General features: G+C 38.5%; 1 protein-coding gene across 6 annotated transcripts in view; it reads left to right on the top strand.

Moving 5' to 3' along the window:
- KCNIP4 (potassium voltage-gated channel interacting protein 4) overlaps positions 1 to 20814 on the top strand; it is a 1209336-nt gene that overhangs the window by 1181499 nt on the left and 7023 nt on the right. For all 6 annotated transcript variants that reach the window (XM_074395954.1, XM_003927475.4, XM_074395953.1 and 3 more), the window contains 2 exons: positions 3661 to 3730; positions 12742 to 12812. In XM_074395954.1, coding sequence (XP_074252055.1) covers positions 3661 to 3730; positions 12742 to 12812 — 141 coding nt within the window. The remainder of the gene's footprint in view (positions 1 to 3660; positions 3731 to 12741; positions 12813 to 20814) is intronic.

Raw genomic sequence — 20814 nt, 5'->3', positions numbered from 1 at the left:
GAGGTGAAGAAAAAGAGAATGCACACCATCTTGTAAATCACTAGCATCCTTTTCTTACCTGTAGATTTTAAAAAAATGCACTAGTATCAATAAAAAAAATCTCTTAGAGTAAATAAAAGATCATCCTTCTCTGAATTTATTTTTTTGATCAATCTTTTGTCTAGTTTTTGGTCTTTGCTGTGGTCTGTATATGTGTCCTTTCAGAACCTATATGTTGAAATCCTAATCCCTGGTGTAATGATATTAGGAGCTGGGGCCTTTGGGAGATGATTAGATCATGTGGCAGAGGCTTATGAATGAGATGAGGGTCCTTTTATAAAAGACCCCACAGAGTTAGCTCACCCCTTCCACCATCTGGAGGCATAGCTAGCAGGTGCCATATATGAACCCAGAATGTGCAATCATCAAGCACTGAATCTGCTGACCCTGTGGTCTTAGACTTCCTAGCCTCCAGTACTATGAGAAATAAATGTCTATTGTTTATAAGCTGTCTAGTCTATGGCATTTTGTTAAAGCAGCCTGAACAAAGACAGTCTTTATTCTTCTAGTTGGATAGAGGTTCCATGAGGGTAAGACCTTTGACTTGTTTATTGTAGCAGTCCCAGTTCCTAGAAGACTCCGAGAATAATAGGCATATAGTATGTGTTTGTAGAGATGCAAACTAATGTAATAATATGAGGTGGATAGAGACAAATGTATCTGGTGAGACTTTCCACCCTGAAACTTGACCAGCAGTTTTCATTTGGCAGAGAAAAGATTTTCTCTGACACAGATATGTGATCAAACATAAAACACACACATATCAGATAGTCAATTTATAAATTCATTACACATTATATTTATCTAAGGTATCTAGAGACTGAAGGCAGCTAACAAGTTTGTTGCGTGCAGAGGTCCCCTTGCTTGCTATCCTCTTCCTCTACCAGCACCAGCTTTAACTCCCAGGCATCTTTCCAGCCCTAACTCTGCACAAGCTTACCACCTGATGGCAGAGAGCCACACATTTACTCTCCCCTTACTATCCCAAGCATATGGCTTAATGTTAAATAGCCAATAAATGACAATTTCCAAGTGTGAGAGGGTCCAACTGCAAAGTGTTTCATCTTAAAATTGGTCTACTGGTGCCAGCTAGATAGTCAAAATGTTTTATAGACTGGCTGTATACTACCTTCTTTCCTTTTCAAGAGTTGTAGCTGTTGATTATTAATTCATTTATGTATTAGGGTCCTTCACAGAAACAGAATTAATAGGATGTGTGAATATAAAGAGATTTATTAAGATATTGGCTGGCACTTTATGGAGGCTCAGCCAGCTTGATATTTAATGGAGGGATCTGGCAAGCTGGAGCCTCAGAAAACAGTTACAGTTCAAGTCCAGAGGCAGGCTACTGGTGAATAAAGGAAGCCAATATTACAGATGACGTCTGAAGAATGCCCTCTTTCTCTGGGAAGGTCCATTTTTGTTCTCTTCAGGCTGTTAACTGTTTTAGTGAGGCCTCCTCACATTATGGAGGGCAATCTGCTTTACTTAAAGTCCACCAATTTAAATGTATTGAAAGTAATAGCAAAAACCGCAATACTTTTGCATCAATGTAATAAACCTCAACGACACCCCTTACAGAAATAATCCAGAATAATGCTTGACTAAACACTTGAACATTATGGCCCAGCCAAGTTAACATATAAAATCAACTATCACAGTTCAGTTGCTTGCTTGCTTGCTCATTTGTTTTTGGTTGTTTTCTTCTTTGCTCTAATTCTCTTAGGTCCTTGAGGTCATCGTTATTTCCACAGGGGTTATCTAATACAAAACCTTGTTATGACCTGGAGAGTCCCAAGCCCACATTCCAGCTTCCCCACTGGCTTAGCGTGTAACAAAGTGCTTTGCCACTCAGCACCTCCAGTTCTGCCTCTGTGAATGGAGCTATTTTGCCTACCTAAGCTCATTAACATGAACAAATGGGATAAAAATATATTGAGAAGCTCTGTAAACACAAATTCACATGGAAACTGGTAGTTAACATTGTTTATATATCAAAGATCCTACCTTTCAAAGCAACAGAGAAAATAGAAAATTATGCAGGTGAATGCCATTACAGTTGAGTAACTGACTTGTTGGAATAAAGAAAGATCAAATTAAGAAAGTCAGTTTATTAGTGAGGGAACAATGATTTAAAGAGTTAAGTGAAGTTTTAAATACCACCATAGATGATTGGTAAAGATGGTGGGAACAGTATTTAATTTAAAGCACACAGAATATTCATGTCTAAAGTCAGGCTTGATGGGGAGTTAGCACACCACTCATCCTTCCCCAGGGAAATTAGTCCTGAGTGGACGTTAGGAAGCATGGGAGTGCTGTGACAGCCAGAGTCATGGGAGCTCCGATCACATGGGACTTCTCATGAGAATCTACTAAGAGACTAAACAGAACTTATCACTTGTTCACTTACAATGTACAGTTGACTCTTGAACACTAGTTGGAACTGTGTGAGTCCACTTACATGTGGATTTTTGACAATAAATACAGTCGCCTCTCTGAATTAACAGCTTCAGCATCCACAACCAAATGCAGATCAAAGATACAGGCCAGGAAAGACCAAATCCTCTTATCTGCAGGCTCTGCAGTACCAAGCGTGGGACTTGAGCGTGCATGGATTTTGGTATCCGTGGTGGTCCTGGAACCAATGCCCCATGTAAATCAAAGGTTCACCATACAGTTAATATCTCACATGTGATTCAATTCTGGATCATTGTGTGATTGTTAGTCTCCACTCAGGTGGTCTCTATACCGCACATGCTTAACCAGACTGTTTCTTATAACTCTAAAAAATGGAGGAATTTCCAGAGACTGTGGTACAATTTGCTTGCTCAAACCTTATGTTCTGTACCAAAGCAGCCCCCTTCTGACACTTTAAAGTTTCTTTCTTTTTTTTTCTTTAAGCAAAAATGTCAAAACCACCCTCAGAGGGCTAGCCTTGCCCTATGGCCCCTCCAGGTTAGTAGTCCAACATCAGTATAGTTCCCAAGATGAATGTCCATCGTTCTTCGATAAGTTAATCCAGGGACAAAGGTGGGGATCTATTAAGCCCAGGCCAGGCTGTTTCTTTGCAGATTCTCTTCTCCAGAAGTTCAAAAAAAATCATGGGGTTCTATCTCACCCAAGGTCACTTGTTACAAAACCATGCCTGGACATCCTATTAACACGCATTAGTATCTATTCCTGCTTGAAGCTTCTTGAGCCACCTGAGATGATAATGGAGTCATTTTGCCATTGAACTGAAGATTATGTGGGTTCAGAAAACTTTGAAAGGACAGAACCAAGATCCAGCAAAGATCATACTATAATGCAATTTCCTTTTACTTTATTTATAATAAAAATATGTGGAAGATAAACATGCATGTTCTTAAAAGCAGCACTGTGTTCCTGAGTACATCATACCTACTGAAAATGCAAGATACTTACATCTGCATTTTTTTCTGTGAGAACTGGAACAAAGATAAGTTAATAGTGTGCATTTTATTCCTGTTGTAATAATGAATGAATGGTTTAACTTTCTTGGCGCAGCTTTACATGGTAGACAGTTCTGTTTCAATGCCAAAAAAAAAAAAAATCGGTTTTATGAACACTTTGCTCATATTGCTTCTCTGCCACTTTCCCTAGGAATGTCCCAGTGGTGTTGTTAATGAAGAAACCTTCAAAGAGATTTACTCGCAGTTCTTTCCACAGGGAGGTGAGTACAAATGTGGACTTGTTAACATACTATCAGAGTTACCATTATGCTTGCAGTGTTGAGTTTAGATTAATTTTTCATAGCATAATGCTACATTTTAATCGTTATGTAAAAGAATTAATGCACAGCACACAAGTACATAAAAATTTTTATGTATCATAAAAGCCAGCGACTTAGAAATTATCAAATATCCAAAAGGCTACTCTTTGGTTTAATACAAGTATGACTGTGTGCCTAGCACTGTGGCCCTCAAATGCACAGTGCTTTCTATTACAAGGGTGCTCAAAATGCCACAAAGCTCATTCACATGCATTATAGGTCTCATTTGATTCTCCCAACTCTCAAAATCAGGACAAAGATAATTATCCTCAACGTACAGATACGAAAGTTGGGGCTTGGAGAAGATAAATGGTTTGCTCAGGGCCACATATTGACTCAGTGGCAGATCTGGGTTATAACCTAGATTTTCTGCAGCCTCACCTCTTATATTTTCTGCTGTTCACTCTTTCTTCCCGTAACTCTTTACTGTGCTCCCTCATTTGAGAACATTAAAACCATCCTAGATATTATTTTAATTGGAAAGAAAATCCAAGGATAGCATAATGATAATACATGCATGTTAGTGATGAGTAAAAAGATATCCTTGCCATTGGACCTTACAGTTTTTCTTTCAATCATCTAACAGATGCCCAACTCATATCTGTCCCACAGCCTATAATGTGCCCAGCCATGTGTGAGGTGCTGGTCATGTGGGAGGAATAGGATGTGTTATCTGCCCAAAAGAATGATATAGCCTAGTGTAGCAGATGGGCAATGTCAACCTCAAGTATAACTGTGATTATGGAAGTTAAAAAAGTCATATTCTGAGGGCACAGTGCTGACATGATTAAATTAGCTTCAGGATAGAGAGGAAATACAGAGACTCTACAGATGAGCTGAACCTTGGCTGAAGTTGTTGCCATTCAGAAAGCATCTAATATGTGCCCGTCTAACATGTACCCTGGTATGACTCACCATCTAACAACCCTACCTATAATCCTCTTTTTTTTTAATAGATATACACATGGAAACTAAGGTGCAGAGAGTTTGATCTATTTCCAAAGTATATAGTCTTTCACTCTCCCATTATACCTCTCAGGAGAAGTTCACTTCTCAGTATGATGTCTTCCAGCTTTAAAAGGCAGTAGGGACATGACATTTTAGGCAAATGGGGTGTAAGCAAAGGATCAGAGCATAGACCTGAAGGTGGGCATTTGCAGGCAACTGCCAGGATTTGGGTATGGCTAGGGTATACATAGTGTACAATGGAGGGTGAAATGTCCTAGAGAGTCAAGGATGCCATGTGAAGAAATGGGACTTTATCCTTGATGTGATGCAAAGTCACAGATAAGTGGGATCTGTTACAGTCAGATTTGTGTTCGGGATACATTTCACTGATAGGTCTGTGGAAGATTAACCTGAGGTCAGCAATACTGCAGGCAGGGAGACTAATTAGACTATTGCTACAGGAGGAAAAACAATCATGTCTTTAACCAAGGACAAGCTTAGGTGAAATGGAGAAGTGGGGAAAGATTACAGATATATTTAGATGGCAAGAATGGCAGAGTTTAGTGATGAACTTACTTTTTGTGGCATAAAGAGGTGGAGAGGAGTTTGTGATACCTTCCAGGATTCCACCATAGACACCAGGTGGCTCATTACAGGAAGAGTAGGAAATAATGATCTGTTTTGGAAAAGCTACATGTGAGGTACCTGTGGGGATTTAGACATAATGAGAAGTTGGTAAAAATCTGAGGCTCAGAGGACAAGTCAGAGAAAGAGACAAAGATATGAGAATTATTAATCAAGAAGTAGTGGTTAAATTCCTGATGTAATGAGGTTACTGGGAGGAAGTACAAAAAGTGGTGAGCTCCGTGAGGCCAGCATGAAACTCCAGAACACATGTCAAGGACCATAAGGAAAAGGCATCCACAAAGGGGATGGAGAATGAACAGTTTATGGAAATAAACACAAGAGAGAATGATAGTTCAGAAATGAAACAATCAAGTCCAGTAAGGTAAGGATGAGAAGGTCTCCTGGGATGTGGCAACACGGGAGTCATTGTTGGACATGATTGGGACAGCCCAAGTGCCCTAGATGAAGTACCAGGGAGTGGAACACACAAGCAGAAGTCAAATTGGAGAGGGTGAAAAGGAGGATGAGAAGGAAACAGTGACAACCAATAGAGACAGCACTTAGAAGAAGCTCTGCTGGAAGAGTGAAGCGATGAGGAGGAAACTGATCATAGTGCTGGGTAGATAGCAGTAGAATACTTTATTTTTTAATATAGAAAAGATTGGACATTGTTTATGTACAGAGAATGAGCTGGTAAAGAAGGAGATATTAATAGCTTAGGTCATGAAGGAAAGAGAGAAATAAGATTCAGATTTGGAGGAAAAAGATAGTGATGGGATGGGATGGTGGAGTCCGTGAATCTGGAGTTCACGAAGGTTTTACCTCAAGTCAGGTGGGGACCATCTAGTACTTCCTTTCTACTTTGGCGGCTACTCAATGTAGGGGACAATTGTTTCTCTCTGTGATTATGGCCACAGTTGACTTTGCCATTGACCTTGCCAACGCTTTTTTTTTCTTTTTCTTTTTTTTTTTTTTAAACTACTTTCCACTTAAAGGAACCACCGTCATCTCCTGCCAAAATAAACACAGTAGTCCCCAAACTGGCTTCTCTGATTCTGATGACCCCTCTCCCAACCACAGTCTACTCTTAAAATGAGTCAGAGTGATCGATCCCATTAAAATGTAAGCAAATCATATTACTGCTCTGCTCAAAACCATACCATTCCATAGGCATAAGCCACAACCTATGGAGTGGCCTACAAGTGGTGGCCACTGTCTCTGGTCCCGTCTGCCTTGTTCTCCACCATTCTCCCACCCGACTGACTCCACCCAGCCACAATGGCACCCTTGCCAGCACACCAGCCATGATGCTGCTCCTGTGCCTTGGAACTTGCTGTTCCCTCTGCCTGAAATTCTCTTCTCCCAAATATTCATCTCCATATATCGTCACCTTTGCATTTACTCCAATGCCACCTTCTCAGTGAAGCTTGCCCTGACCATTCTACTTAAATTACAAGGCCTTCAACATTCCCCATCCGCTTCCCCTGCTTTATATCTGTCTTCAGCACTCAGGACAATCCAATAATATATCTTTCACTGGTATTATGGTTGTTTATTGTCTATCTCTGTACTCAAACGTCAGCTGCAGAGAACAGAGGATTTCTCCACTTTGTTTACTGCTGTATCCACAGGTCATGGGACAGTGGCTGACAAGTAATAGCACTTGATAGATATTTTTTGCATGAATGAACACCCACCTGGTGTCAAAGCATGGTGGCTATCACTGTACAATGAAATAATATCTGTAAAAGACTCTTTGAAAAGTATAAAGCACTTAAGTATTAGTTGTTTCGTATAAAAATCAGGTTTCGTTTTGGGTTTTAATCCATTTGGTTTTAGGTAGTTTAGTGATTTAAAACAATTTTGTGCCCAACTTGTCAAAACAGATTTTTGATTTTGATGGCATTCAAAAGAATTAAATTAGAATTCTAAGAAAACACAGGAAGACCTGTTATTCAGTAAATCTGGATATACACTGGATGACAACTCTCCCATCCCATCTCATTGCCACAGTGCAGAGAGGAAGGCCCTTCTGACAGACCACAGACAGGTATTGGTATAGTGTCTGATGCCAGGATGATAATGGGTTCACTGTCTGCATTAATGAAAGATTAATTTGAGGTATTAATTAACTAACTCATATTTTTCTTCATTGCTTAAAACCCATGGATTTTTAAAGAAAAATTATATTTAATATCTGAGTGCCTACCAACATATTAATAGGCATTAATATCAAAGCACAGATGCAGATGAAAATCTTTGTTATTATTTGATCATTTCAAATAAAGTTATTACATATTAAAACTTGGATATACCTCCACATTAAAATTTTACCTTTATTTGAAAAATAACATTTCCATGTTAGACAACATCTTCTTAAATAGAGAACATCTATTTTGCAAAGGATTCTTACTACAAAATCCAAAGGGATTAGAGATTTAAGAAAAAATTAGTTACACTCTTTAAAATTATGTGATTATTCATGTTAATTGAATGCATAAATCTGAACGCATGAGGCATTGCTGAAGGAAATGAAATATTTTAAAGAATTGTTTTGCATTTTAAAAAATAACATAATACATTTAACTTGTTTCATATATGAGGCCAGAAACGGAAAAATGTCCTAAGGAAGAATGTGCTCTCTGATGGCAAGCAAATTCATGTATGGCCATCCTTACACTTCTATGGAGTCATCATTTATTCAGGATGACGGTCTGAATGCAACAGGTTTTCTCATTATGAACAGTCACACTGATGGGTCCATAAATCACAACATCCCACCATTTCCTCCAGGAAAGTGCTTCATCTTATCTACAGAGCTCTGTGCAATTTGTATTGTGTTAGGCTGTTAGCTTTCTCTATTGCTTTGTGAAGCAGTTTATCAAGCACGACTTGTTTGGGGAGCTGGATGTCAGAAAAACTGGATTGAACAAAGGACTCTTATTTGCAGGGCATAAAGTATGCCTACTATAAGGCAAGCAGAGAGGAAACTGCCTGTTGGTACTGTTGCTTATATGGTTAGAAAAAAACCTTTTAAACTCCACATACAATAGAAGCTTTCATGTGTAAGTTTTAACTCACGAAACATTTTTAAAGCCCATATCGTTTCCTGGGCGATTCCTGTTCATATTGTAGGAATGCACTTATGTTGACTACACTAGGCATCTCATAAATAGCTGTTGAATGAATGAATGAATGAATGAGCTCAAGTCAGAATAATCTGTCAGTAAACATTTATTAAGCAGCTGCTGTGGAAGGCACTTGAGTCAGATGAGTTCTGTAGACATCACCCACTGAGTATCCTTCTTGTCCTTGGACAATATTTCTAACAATTTTCAGGGTGATTCAGAGCAGACTTATTGACAGAAGCTAGCATTCATGCACATGAACTTGCCTTACCACAGTAATGATGTCATGAATTGTATATTCAAATACATGAAGCTAATTCTATTCTTTGTGTTTGAATTAAATGAAAGCAGGGGTTTGGGATAGGAAAAAGAAATAAACCAGATTGATTTCATTCTGCAAACCTGGGGCATGATAATCAAGTATATTTGTTCAAGTACTATGAAGAATGAACTCGAGGGTTAGTTGGTATATTCATTGTGTTCTGGATATAATTGGGTTAAGAACTTTGGACTAAGTTCAGAGTTTGTGGACAGACTGCCACCACCAAGGTATGTAACCCCGAGTGGTTTACTTTTCTGAGCCTCAGTTTGTTCCTCTGTAAAATGTAGGAGTCGCACCAAAGGAATCTTCGGGTTTTTTTCCTACTCTAGTATCTTTTATTTCTAAGAGATTGTATAGGATCTTGATTTCATTACCAACTGTATCATGAACTAACTAGGCGACCTTAGTATGTGAGTAAAAGTACTTATTTTACCTTTGTTCAATGTAAATACAATGCTAAATAATATCCAAAATGTCTTCCCATCCTAAGACTCTGTAAATTTTGTTGCTCGACTATAAAACCTCAACATTTATTTTTCAGCTTTACAAGTAAAATTATAAGAAACCTAGGTGATCTCAGCTTAGCAAACTCAGTATCTGTTATGTAAAGAAATGTAATCATGAAGACCACCAGGTCATAGAGAGAGAAGGGAGATCACTGCTACATCTTTCAAGCCCTGGACTATACTGAAATCTAGATTCCAGGTAGTCAGTTATTCACTCTTCTAACAAATATTTACTGAGTGCTTAAGAACACAGTCAAGTAAAATCAGAATCATAGATGCTTTTGGGGACAGTTTATCTTTTCATCATTTTATCCAGTTTTCTGCCTAGCTGGATATTCCTATGCCTTTGCTTCTTCCTCTCACCCAATCAAAGCAAGTAGCTTCATTCCTCTTCTTTAAAACTTTCCACTGTCTTCAATGCCTGCCGGAGGAAATCTCAACTCCATCAGAAGGCCCATTGTTTTTAGGACATAATTCTCTTGTCTTTTATTGAGCAGAAAATTGCATAAAATTAGAACTCCAGTCACCTAAACACACAACAGAAATCCTACAAAAACAAGAAAGTTATATTTAAGGTGAAAGATGTTATATTTGTAAAATATTTGATCATATGTGTTTAAGGTAATTGAAATAAAAGTGGCTTGTCTAGGAGTTAATAATAGCTAATATTTATTGAAATTTTAATAAGTGCCTAGGATTATTTCTAAACACTTTGCAAATAGTGTCTCATTTAAACTTTCTAAGATCTCTGTGAAGTAAATACTGATATTGTTATTATTTTGTAGATGAGGAAACTGAGCCACACAAAGGTAAAACCACTTGCCTGAGGTCGTGCACTTAATCTTTGGTGAAGGGTAAAGCTGAGATTCAAATTCAGGCAGTCTGATTCTACTATGCTATTACTAAAAACCTCTCTGCTTTGGGAGGCCGAGGCGGGCGGATCACGAGGTCAAGAGATCGAAACCATCCTGGCCAACATGGTGAAACCCCGTCTCTACTAAATATACAAGAAAATTAGCTGGGCGACGTGGCACACGCCTGTAGTCCCATCTACTCGGGAGGCTGAGGCAGGAGAATTGCTTGAACCCAGAAGGTGGATGTTGCAGTGAGCTGAGGTCACACCACTGCACTCCAGCATGCTGGCGCCTGGTGAGGAAGTAAGACTGTCTCAAAACAAACAAACAAACAAACAACGACAAAAAAAAAAAAAAAAAAAAAAAAAAAAAAAAAAAAAAAACACCTCTCTGCATGGATTATCTAGACTAGGAAGCTGCTTTAACTTCTAAAAGAATTGCCAAGGTACATTTAGAAGAACAGGGTGTCCTCTGTATCACATTAGTGTAAACCTTGAGAGCTTAATTCCCACGTGTCAAGCTTTAAGCTAGAAAAACTCCATTTGAGAAGAATGGTAATTATCATATATCCACGTTATCTTTTTTTAATTAAAAAAAATAGCAAACATCATTTGTTTTGAGCCATTATTCACGGTGAGTACTGTTTGCTAAGATAAATGCATTTACTCTGATTGTAAAAACAGGGTAACTAGAGACCTGCTTAATGAAGCTCATTATAAAATATGCAAAATCTTTTTTTTTCCTCCTCCAAAAGTAAGTTTAACACACCATCTATCAATTCACATCTCCAGAGTGTACTTTATAGTTCAAGAAGTGTGTGAAAAAGTACTGTTGAGAGCAAAACAACTTTGCAAGTTGAAACAGGCTGCCAATTCTTGATAACTCTATAATGGAGCTTCCCAAAAAACAGAACTAGGTTTATGGTAATTAAACCCCTGACTCCATATGCAAAAGGATTTCTTCCTGCAACCTGTTAATACTGGATGGACATTCGCTCTAGATGCAACAGTTTTACATACTATTGAGACCCAATTTTGGTGTTTGATTAGTTCATTGAAAACTGTTGGTAACTCCTGTGTTTAAAAGATGAGTAATTCTTCATAGCATATTAAAAAACGGAGAGATAAGAGAAGATGTTGCTGTCATTTTAAGAAACTGAGTGCACAGTCTGCCTCATGAAATGTGCAGCCTTCAGTAGTGTTCATTACTACACTGAGGCACTGAGGAAAAATAACGCATAAGGAGGCTGTGGACCCTGAGAGCCAGGATTGAAATTTAGATGACCTCTGACCTCTCTTATCTGGGAAAGGCAATTCTGTACTCCAGCTACTCTGACTTAGCTTCATGACAGCCTATAAAAAGCAATTCATAAAGTAAAAAGTGAATCAATGATAAGTTAAAACCCAATAAAGGTTAAAAGTTATAAAATAGAAATAGATGAGATTTAAAACAGAAGATAAGATGCTAGAGCCAATGAGCTAAAAGGTTACCATTTTTTTTTTTAAGACAAAAAAGGTTAAGAAAAAAGGCTAAAGCCCAGGAGATGAAACATTGAAAATAATCATGTGAATTTGATCAAGGGTCAAGCACAGAAGCCCTTAGGAATGAAAGCCAGACACCCAGAACAAAAAACAATAAGGAAAAAATACAGACTTTTAAATGAAATGGCAGAAAGCCCAGAGATTAAGGAGATAAAGGAGAAAGAAGAGAGGAAGGAAGGAAAAATGGGAGGGGAAGAATACCCGATGGAAGCAAACTAAGAAGACAAGCTAGACTTCTGAAGACATACCGTCCATCATTACCCAGATCCTTGAATCCCACCCAGGACCCAGAGTAGGGGCTCCCTACTTCATGAAACTTCATACAACTAGGAACATTTAGGACCACCCAGACCTTTCCAACACAGGCACAGAAACTTCTCAAGTCACCACTGACCCCAGTCCATCAGCCAACTGGGCTGACCTCGTACTGACTGTGGGCTGGAAGAGTCAGAAAGACCTAAGTTCATGCCCCAGATTTACTCCTTATTCACTCTGTGACTTTGGGCATGTTTTTGGCCCTCTCTAAGTCCCAGTATCCTTATCTGAGTTGTAACAATGATAAAAGTACTAATAATAATAGAAACACTAGTAACAGCAACTCATCTTTGTCTCATTAGCAGTATTTTTATTACTTCTAGAGATGGTCTCTGCCAAACACTAAGCAAATTCCAGACAAGTCTCAATCTTCACACCCACCTATGGGACCATTTCCTGTCCCAGTGTTAATCTCATCACCCAAGAATACAGCAGTGCCAGCCAGAAACTCATAGAGAATGTTTGTCACGAATGGCCTCTGTTGGTCACTCATTCCTGTGACTCTCAAACTCTAGTCCTCTACAGAAAGAGGGTAAGCAGTTGTGAGGAAAGCACAAACTAAAGGCAGCAGAGTTAATTCTTCTGGATGAAAGAGAGCTTGGACTGCTATCCTAGTCTTATGTAGGATATGGAAACACTGACTGAATGATATTCCCTTTTCACTATTTCAGACTCTACAACATACGCACATTTTCTGTTCAATGCATTTGATACGGACCACAATGGAGCTGTGAGTTTTGAGGTAAGCCCTGGGTTATGTTCATATCATTTGACTTCAGAGTTCAGTCTTTTTAGGGGAAAAATGTGAGTTTGGTGATGATTATTTTTGCTCAGGGGAAATGAAGCCCAAGGACATTCCCTTTCTCTCGTGGAATTGCTAAGAATTATCTTTCAAAAGATGTACAAATTGCAAGCCATGTTTAGTTTATTTTCTAGTATTTTAAATTGGCTCATACAAGGAGAGTCCATTTCTTCAACTGCATGTGAAAAATCCCAAAAGGCAAATGATTTAACTGTTACCGACACCTCCTTATGGGCCAGTAGCTGTGGTAGGGGGTGGAAATACAAAAATAATAAAGTCAAAAGCCCCTTTGTGGAAGTCTCAGTAAGTGGAGCAAACAGGCAAGAAATTCAAGAAATTAAATGTAGAAAAATACTATATTCACCAGCCTGACAGTTCTACGAGGAAATCTCTTTTCAAATTACAAACTTTAAGTGATCTGTAGAAAAAGTTTTTTGTTGTTGTTGTTTATTTGAGAGTGAGAGAGTCTTGCTCTGTCATAAAGGCTGGAGTGCAGTGGTAGAATCTTGGCTCTGCAACCTCTGCCACAAGTTCAAGCAATTCCCTGCCTCCTGAGCAGCTGGGATTACAGGCACGTGCCACCCCACTGGGCTCAAAAGCATTTAATTTTGTTCATGAACTACTGTGTATAAGCATCTAGTAAAATAAAATATATCCTAGATATTCACATAGCTTATATAAATACATCTATATTTCATATAGATATGTAATTCATGTGATTTAAATGGTACACAGCAGATCACAAATTGTAGTATATTGATTTAAATATTAAGAGACAAACAAGACATGAACTCTGCTTGGCTGTGAAGGCTTTTATTTTTGTTAGAAAAAAAGGTATGATAAAAGTATACCTCATTTATTTGTTACATTCTGATTTGGTTGTGATTAGTCTCAGAAGCAGCATTATACATATTTTGCTTTGTAATTCCAGTTTCTCTTTTCCATATATGCATATATATTTATTTATGGTATACACACACACACACACACACACATATATATATATATATATATATATATATATATATATATATATGGAAGATGCATTTATTTCTGAAAGGGGGGAAGGGTGCATCTTAAATATGCACAGAAATTTTGATTAGAGTCCTGATAAATGGAAGCAGAGGATGAACGGGGCCAGCAAGGAAATGGTACCTGCACAGAAGGGGCTGTAGCAGGGAAGCTGGCCCAGTGGAATTGATGGACTAAGTTTCCTTAAGAGAATGAAGGCTTGGGATGGCATGGGAAGCAACGGAGAGCAGGGTAAAGGCTGGACAGAGTTTATCAGTCCTGGGAAATAAGGGAAAACGTGTAAATCATCAAAAAGATAGAATATACAATTGGAGAGCCAAGAGGGAAGGCTGGGGAAGGAGACAGAGGCCAGATCCTGACATGTCTTAGGCAGGATGCTAGGGAGATTACACTATCTTGTACCGGGTGAGGAGTCTCTCTAGAATTTTTGGCAGGGATGTTAATTTATCAGAGCTATGTTCCTGGCAACATGGAGTGCAATTAGCAGCTGAATATTCCAAGAGTCCAGACAGGAGCTGATGAAAGCCTGAATTGCTGTAAAGGTACTGGAGATGAAGAATGAAACAAATTAAAAAGAAATTAAAACAGAATTGGTAAATTGTCATGTATAAAAGAAAAGTTCATATGGGCATAGGCAGCTATCTGGGTGCAAGGGCTTTGTGGAATCAAGATGAAAAAGAAGAGTGGAGCCTTCTGTGATGTCATCCAGCCAGTCGCCACAGGGGCAGGATGAACAGGGGCAGCAGAGAGCCTCCTCACACACACTCCATGCTCATGCAGACTGGGTACCACAGTTAAAAAGATTCTGGGTCCGGAAATCCCAAAAGGCCATCTCCCAAAACTTAAGTGAGAAATATCACTGAGAAGATAAAAATACAAGCTGAGAGTGGAGAAGGAATGAACTAAGGTGAAGGAATGGACTTAGTCAAGATGGAGCAGGCGTGTTTATCCTGGGTGTAGAACTGGCAGTTAGTGGAGGGAAAGGAGATGGTCAGGGGAAGAGTGTCCTGGGTACCAGTCTTCATGTTTCCTTTGCTAATGGCAGCTTAGGTCACTCCATGATAGTAACAACTTTGATCATTACATGATAATGCCATATTTGTGTTTGTTTCACTTTATGAACAAATTTAATTCCAGCACAGTCTTAATTTAGCTATAATATAGAAATCAAAGGTTTGACCTAATATAGTTCACCTAATATAAACTTTTATAGCTGGATTCCAGAGGATGAGTAAGGCAAAAACGATTAGTGATTCCATTACTTGAAATTACTTATGTAGCAGCAATATACCACCAATTTCCTAGGGCATATTATATCCAATTTTACATGTAAATTTAGTCTGGTGTTAATGATATGGAACCATGCATAACACTGCTTTATAATATTTATGTAAAATACCAGTAATTGCAGTGAATGTTGATTATAATTTGGGAAATTAGTTGTAATGGTTATATATGATGGGCATGTTGGTAAAATGCCTTTCCTTTTAAAGGAAGACTAATGGCTAAATTAATAAAGTTTAAATCAAAGTCAAATTTAAAACTAGGCTGTTGCAGTTACTTTTCTAAATTGATTAGCTACCTGGGAAATCTCTAGAAAACAGACATGGTTAGGGAATGAACACATTTTGAAATAGCAATTGCATACTGAGAGGTCCAGTAAGAGACCATCTGATTCTATGATAAAGGGTAATGGAAGTTTTCCACTTACTTTGCTTAAACCTGAAAGGCAGAATAAATATGATAGGAGGGGCCCTGAATTTGATATGACGGGATCTAATCTCCATTTTGCCACCCAGTGGCTCTGAGACCCTGGGCTGAGTACTTAACCCTCGTGACCTTAGTGTTCATACCTCTAAAACATCAGCATCCAAAGCTACTTCATAAGATAGTATAAGAACGAAAAGGTGAAAATGTCAGCAAAGGGCTTGGCTCTGTGCCTGGCAGCAAATATGTGCTCAGTGTTTATTAGATGTCAACTATAGAAGTTATCAGTTGGGGAATTTTTCTAACAAAGCCCATTAATGATGACACTGGTCATCTCATTACCCAGTAAGGCAACTACATGCAAATGCATCATTCTAAGGAAGCCATAGCAGTCTTTGATTGGCAGGTGGGGTCAGGAGGACTAACGTCCCTGGCATAGTGGCCAGCACTGAGGCATTCATAAAGGTTTGGCAGATGAACAGAGTCCACTGCTGAACAAGTCCAGGTTATTATCAAGTCAAATCTCTATGCCTTTTCCCTTCTTCTGCCTTCATAATAAGAATGGAAACCAGAATTTGGTACAGACCTTCCCACTCCTTTATCATTTTTTGTACATTAGGAAACAGATATAACCTCCTTTCACATTTACAAGTAAAGTAATTGTGGGAAGTCCTCTTTGAGAGTTGTTAAGTTTACCACTTCCTACTTGAGAGACTTCAATTACCACTCAGAAAACCATGGAGCAAAAATCTTATAAGCCACATTAAGTGTCTCATTTTTCTCTTGTACAAAATAAGATAGTGATTCCTTTTTTGAGTAACTCTTTACTGATATCATCCCACAAGACAAAAAGAGAGAGGTGCTTAAAGTCCACAACTATCTTTTAATGTAAATTGTTTCAGGATATATAGTATTTAAGAAGATGTGAATTACATTTCAGCATGTGAATTAGGATACTTTTGTTCACAAGTATTAGAAAATGATACACTAAGTGACAAAAAAAAAAAAAAAAATATGATAATTTCATTGGCTCACAGAAACAAAAAGGCCAGAGACAGTGCTGGCTGCAACCTAAGCGTGGGACCCTTTAGGGCTGCAAGAGGCCACAGCTCCTGGGCTTCATGATTCATTTCTCCTGTTGAGAAAGGAAAGAAGCATATCTCTGTCCTACCGTTCCTAGCAAAAGCCTGAGTCTGGGGAGTCATTCTTAGACTTGGACTAGGTTTAGTCAAATTCCAACCACAGATCCAGTTGTCTGGCCAAAGGGATAAAATGTGCTTCCTGACTTTGCCCAGGTCATGGGTCCATCACTAGACCCAGAGATGCAGTGAGCTCTCACAGAACATCATGGAGCACCAAATGGAAATTTGGGACCTATTAGGGAGGCAAGCAAGTCCACACTTGACTTAAAAGTGCTATCTCTAACTCCCTTATTGTTACTCTGCTGTTCTGTGTGCTGGTGAGGTCAATGCCAGTGATGACTGCTGTAGGCCAGTGGTTCTCAATCCCTGGAAGCAGTATAGGCTTCCCCTTGGAATGTGTTAGACATGTAAATATTGGGGCCCCAATCCAACCTAATGAATCATAATTCTTGGGGTGGGGCCCAGAAATCTGTGTGTTAGCAAGCTCTCCAGGTGATTCTCTTGCATATTATGAGAACAAATACTCTAAGCATGTTTTCAAAGACCCTGTAGGCAGCTCCCCTTCCAATTAACGACATATAACTAATTTGTGAATTAAAATTATATATATGGTCTACATTGATAACCATCAACCTCATCTAGCCTTTTAAAACTGCTCAGCAATCTTCTTTGAATAAGGCTCTATGTTCTGCAACGAATATTTTATACCTTCTGAAAAAGCCAGGGTTTTTTTTTTTTTTTTTTTTTTCTGAGACAGAATCTTGCTCTGTTGACCAGGCTGGAGCACAGTGGTGCAATCGTAGTTCACTGCAGCCTCAACCTCCTAGGCTAAAGCAATTCTCATCTAAGCCTCCCAAATAGCCAGGACAATTATGTGCACCACCATGCCCAGTTAATTTGTTGCTCTTGTTGTTAACTGGATCTGGCCATGTTGCCCAGGCTGCTCTCAAACTCCTGGGTTCAAACAACCCTTCCCCCTCTTCCACACAAAGTGCTGGAATTACAGGCATGAGCCATCATGCCCACCTGCTGGTTGTGCAAGATGTATACTCACACCACCTCCAAGGCCTGTCATTACCTTTTCATTACACTGCATTATATATCATCGATAAATAATTATCTAAAATATGGCAAGGAAATAATTTGAGGAAAGTCTGCCCTTCTCTATTTGCACATCACTTTATTGCCTAGTAGCAGAGCTTCCTCCTCTCTTCTCAAACCTCCAATTCTTACCTCTTCTATCAGGTTCTTCACTCTCAAGCAGCTGACACTTGCTAAAGCTATTAGACAAAAATGCAGTCATCTTTCCACTGTAAAGCAGCTACTGGCATCCACACCATGTCCTCCTGTATCAACTCCATTCTCAGATTGGCTCATCTACCTGTGTTCTGGATCCTCCACAACTTCTCAGGAGCATCGGCCCATTTCTGACTCTTACTCTTTTTAGATTCTTTCCTTCAGTTTTCAAAGTGCTCCTCATTAAAAATCACTCTTCACCCCTTCTATTGCACTGACCTTTCCCTATCACTTGCAGGTGACCTCCATGTTGCTGGTCCAATGAACATTTTTCCATCCTCAGAAGCAAAATGAACAATCCTTTCCTAGGGAAATTCTCAGTTCTCCTGACTCCCTTCTTTAGTAACTTCTTTTCAAGATGCTTTGCTAGCTTCTCTTCTCTGTGCCTGCCAATATTGGAATTCTTGTGGCCTTCCCTGGAATCTTCTTTTTCTCTTACTTGACATTCTACCCTGAATGCCAATGGGAAGTAGACTAAGTACGGTGATCCAGTTACAACAGCACCATGTGTTGAGACTATCTTTGCCATAGTTATTGAATGGTCTTGGCACAATCATTGAAGAATCAACTGGCCACAGACAGCTGAGTTTATTATCTATACTCAATTCTTCTCCACTGTTCTATACATCTGTCTTTATGCCAGTACCACACTGTTTTGATTACTGTAACTTTGTACTAAGTTTTGAAATTGGGTAGTGTGAGTCCTCCAAGTTTGTTTTTCTTTCTTAAAATTGATTGGGCTGAATTATTCAGGGCCCCTGGCAATATGAATTTAAAAATTATTTTTATTTTTGTCTTTTTCATATTTGCCAAAAGAGGCCAATGGCCATTCTTGACAAATTTGCTTAAGTGGAATGGTTGTATACTTCTTTAGCATGATAAAAGTAAGTATTATGCTTAAAAGAAAATAGAAATATTCTCAAGTTCAAGAAAAAAAAAGAATATTATCATTTTCATTATGTAACACTGTTCTAAAGATATTAGGCTACATAATTAGAAAAAAGTAAACATTTAAAAATTAGAAAAGAGGTAAAATTAACTCCATTTGCAGCTAATATTATTGCACACATGAAAAACCCAGGAGAAAACCAACTTACGTTGTCAGCAAATTGGCAGGGTACAAAATTGTCATACAGAAATCAACAGCTTTCACACATACAAACAACTAATTTAGAATATATAATAGAAAAAAAGTCACATTTACAACAGCGACAGAAAGGATAAAATATCTAGCAATAAGAATGAGAAAAAATATAAAAGAACACCTTGGTTAAATAAACTACAATACATTTACATATACCATGGAAACTCGAAATGTTTCCGATTTATGGTTAAGTGGGAAAAAAAGTATAGAAATTTGTTAGTAAAACAAACAAATGTATCTTTTATTTGTATATGCACAAAATTCCTTAGAATTAAATATGAACTATTTATGCCAGTTGTCTACAGGGAAAAGGGACAGGTGGCTGGGTCCAGGAAGGGAATAAAGATTTTTCACCAGACAGCTTATATAATTTTTAAATGTTGGACTATATGGATGTTACTTATTAAAAAACAAAACAAAACAAAACAAAACAAGAAATTGGAATAGAAATACAGCTATAGAATGAGGGAATGTGGAAAAGGAGAGATATAATGCAAATTCACCCAGAAGACTTTTGAATTTTCCCTCTGCTTTCATTCCTACCTAAAATTGGATTATAAATGGAATACAGCACATTGTAATGTTAACCCTGCTGTACATAACAACAAATTTGAGCAGGTGCAGTGGCTCACACCTGTAATCCCAGCACTCTGGGAGGGCGAGGAAGGCAGATCACAAGGTCAGGAGTTTGAGACCATCCTGGCCAACATGGTGAAACCCCATCTCTACTAAATACACAAAAATTACTGGGATGTGGTTGCAAGCACCTGTAGTCCCAGGAGGCTGAGGCAGAAGAATAGCTTGAACCTGGGAGGCAGAGGTTGCAGTATGCCGAGATCGCACCACTGCACTCCAGCCTGGGCAACAGAGTGAAACTCTGTCTCAAAAAACAAACAACAAAAACAAAACAACAAATCTAAATGAATTTAATTAAGTTAATCTGGCCAGTCTGCAACGCAATCAAACCAGCTTAGCCAGGATACAAAGGGAGGGCTCCATTCACTAACAAAAACTTACATAGCCAGTGTCCTTGCCAGGAATTATAAGCACCTTTTTTTTTTTTTTTTTTTTTTGAGGTTTGAATTTGTTATTATACTTTACATTCTGGGATAAATGTGTAGAACATGCAGGTTTGTTACACAGGTATACACATGCATGGTGGTTTGCTGCACCCCTCAACCTGTGATCTACATTAGGTATTTCTCCTAATGCTATCCTTCCCCATGTCCATGTGTTCTCACTCTTCAACTCCCATTTATGAGTGAGAACATGCAGCATTTGGTTTTCTGTTCTTGTGTTAGTTTCCTGAGAATGATTGTTTCCAGCTTCATCCACATCCCTGCAAAGAAATGTGCCACATTTTCTTTGTCCAGTCTATCACTGGTGGACATTTGGGTTGGTTCCAAGTCTTAGCTATTGTAAACAGTGCCACAATAAACATATGTGTCCATGTGTATTTATAGTAGAATGATTTATAATCCTTTGGGTATATATGCAGTAATGGGATTGCTGGGTCAAATGGTATTCCTAGTTCTAGATTCTTGAGGAATCACCACTGTCTTCCACAATGGCTGAACTAATTTACACTCCCACCAACAGTGTAAAAGTGTTCCTATTTCTC

This window comes from Saimiri boliviensis, chromosome 3, assembly GCF_048565385.1.
Source record: "Saimiri boliviensis isolate mSaiBol1 chromosome 3, mSaiBol1.pri, whole genome shotgun sequence".
NCBI classification, from domain to species: domain Eukaryota; kingdom Metazoa; phylum Chordata; class Mammalia; order Primates; family Cebidae; genus Saimiri; species Saimiri boliviensis.
The sequence above is the reverse complement of the archived record's forward strand: the minus strand, read 5'-3'. Positions and strand labels throughout refer to the sequence as shown.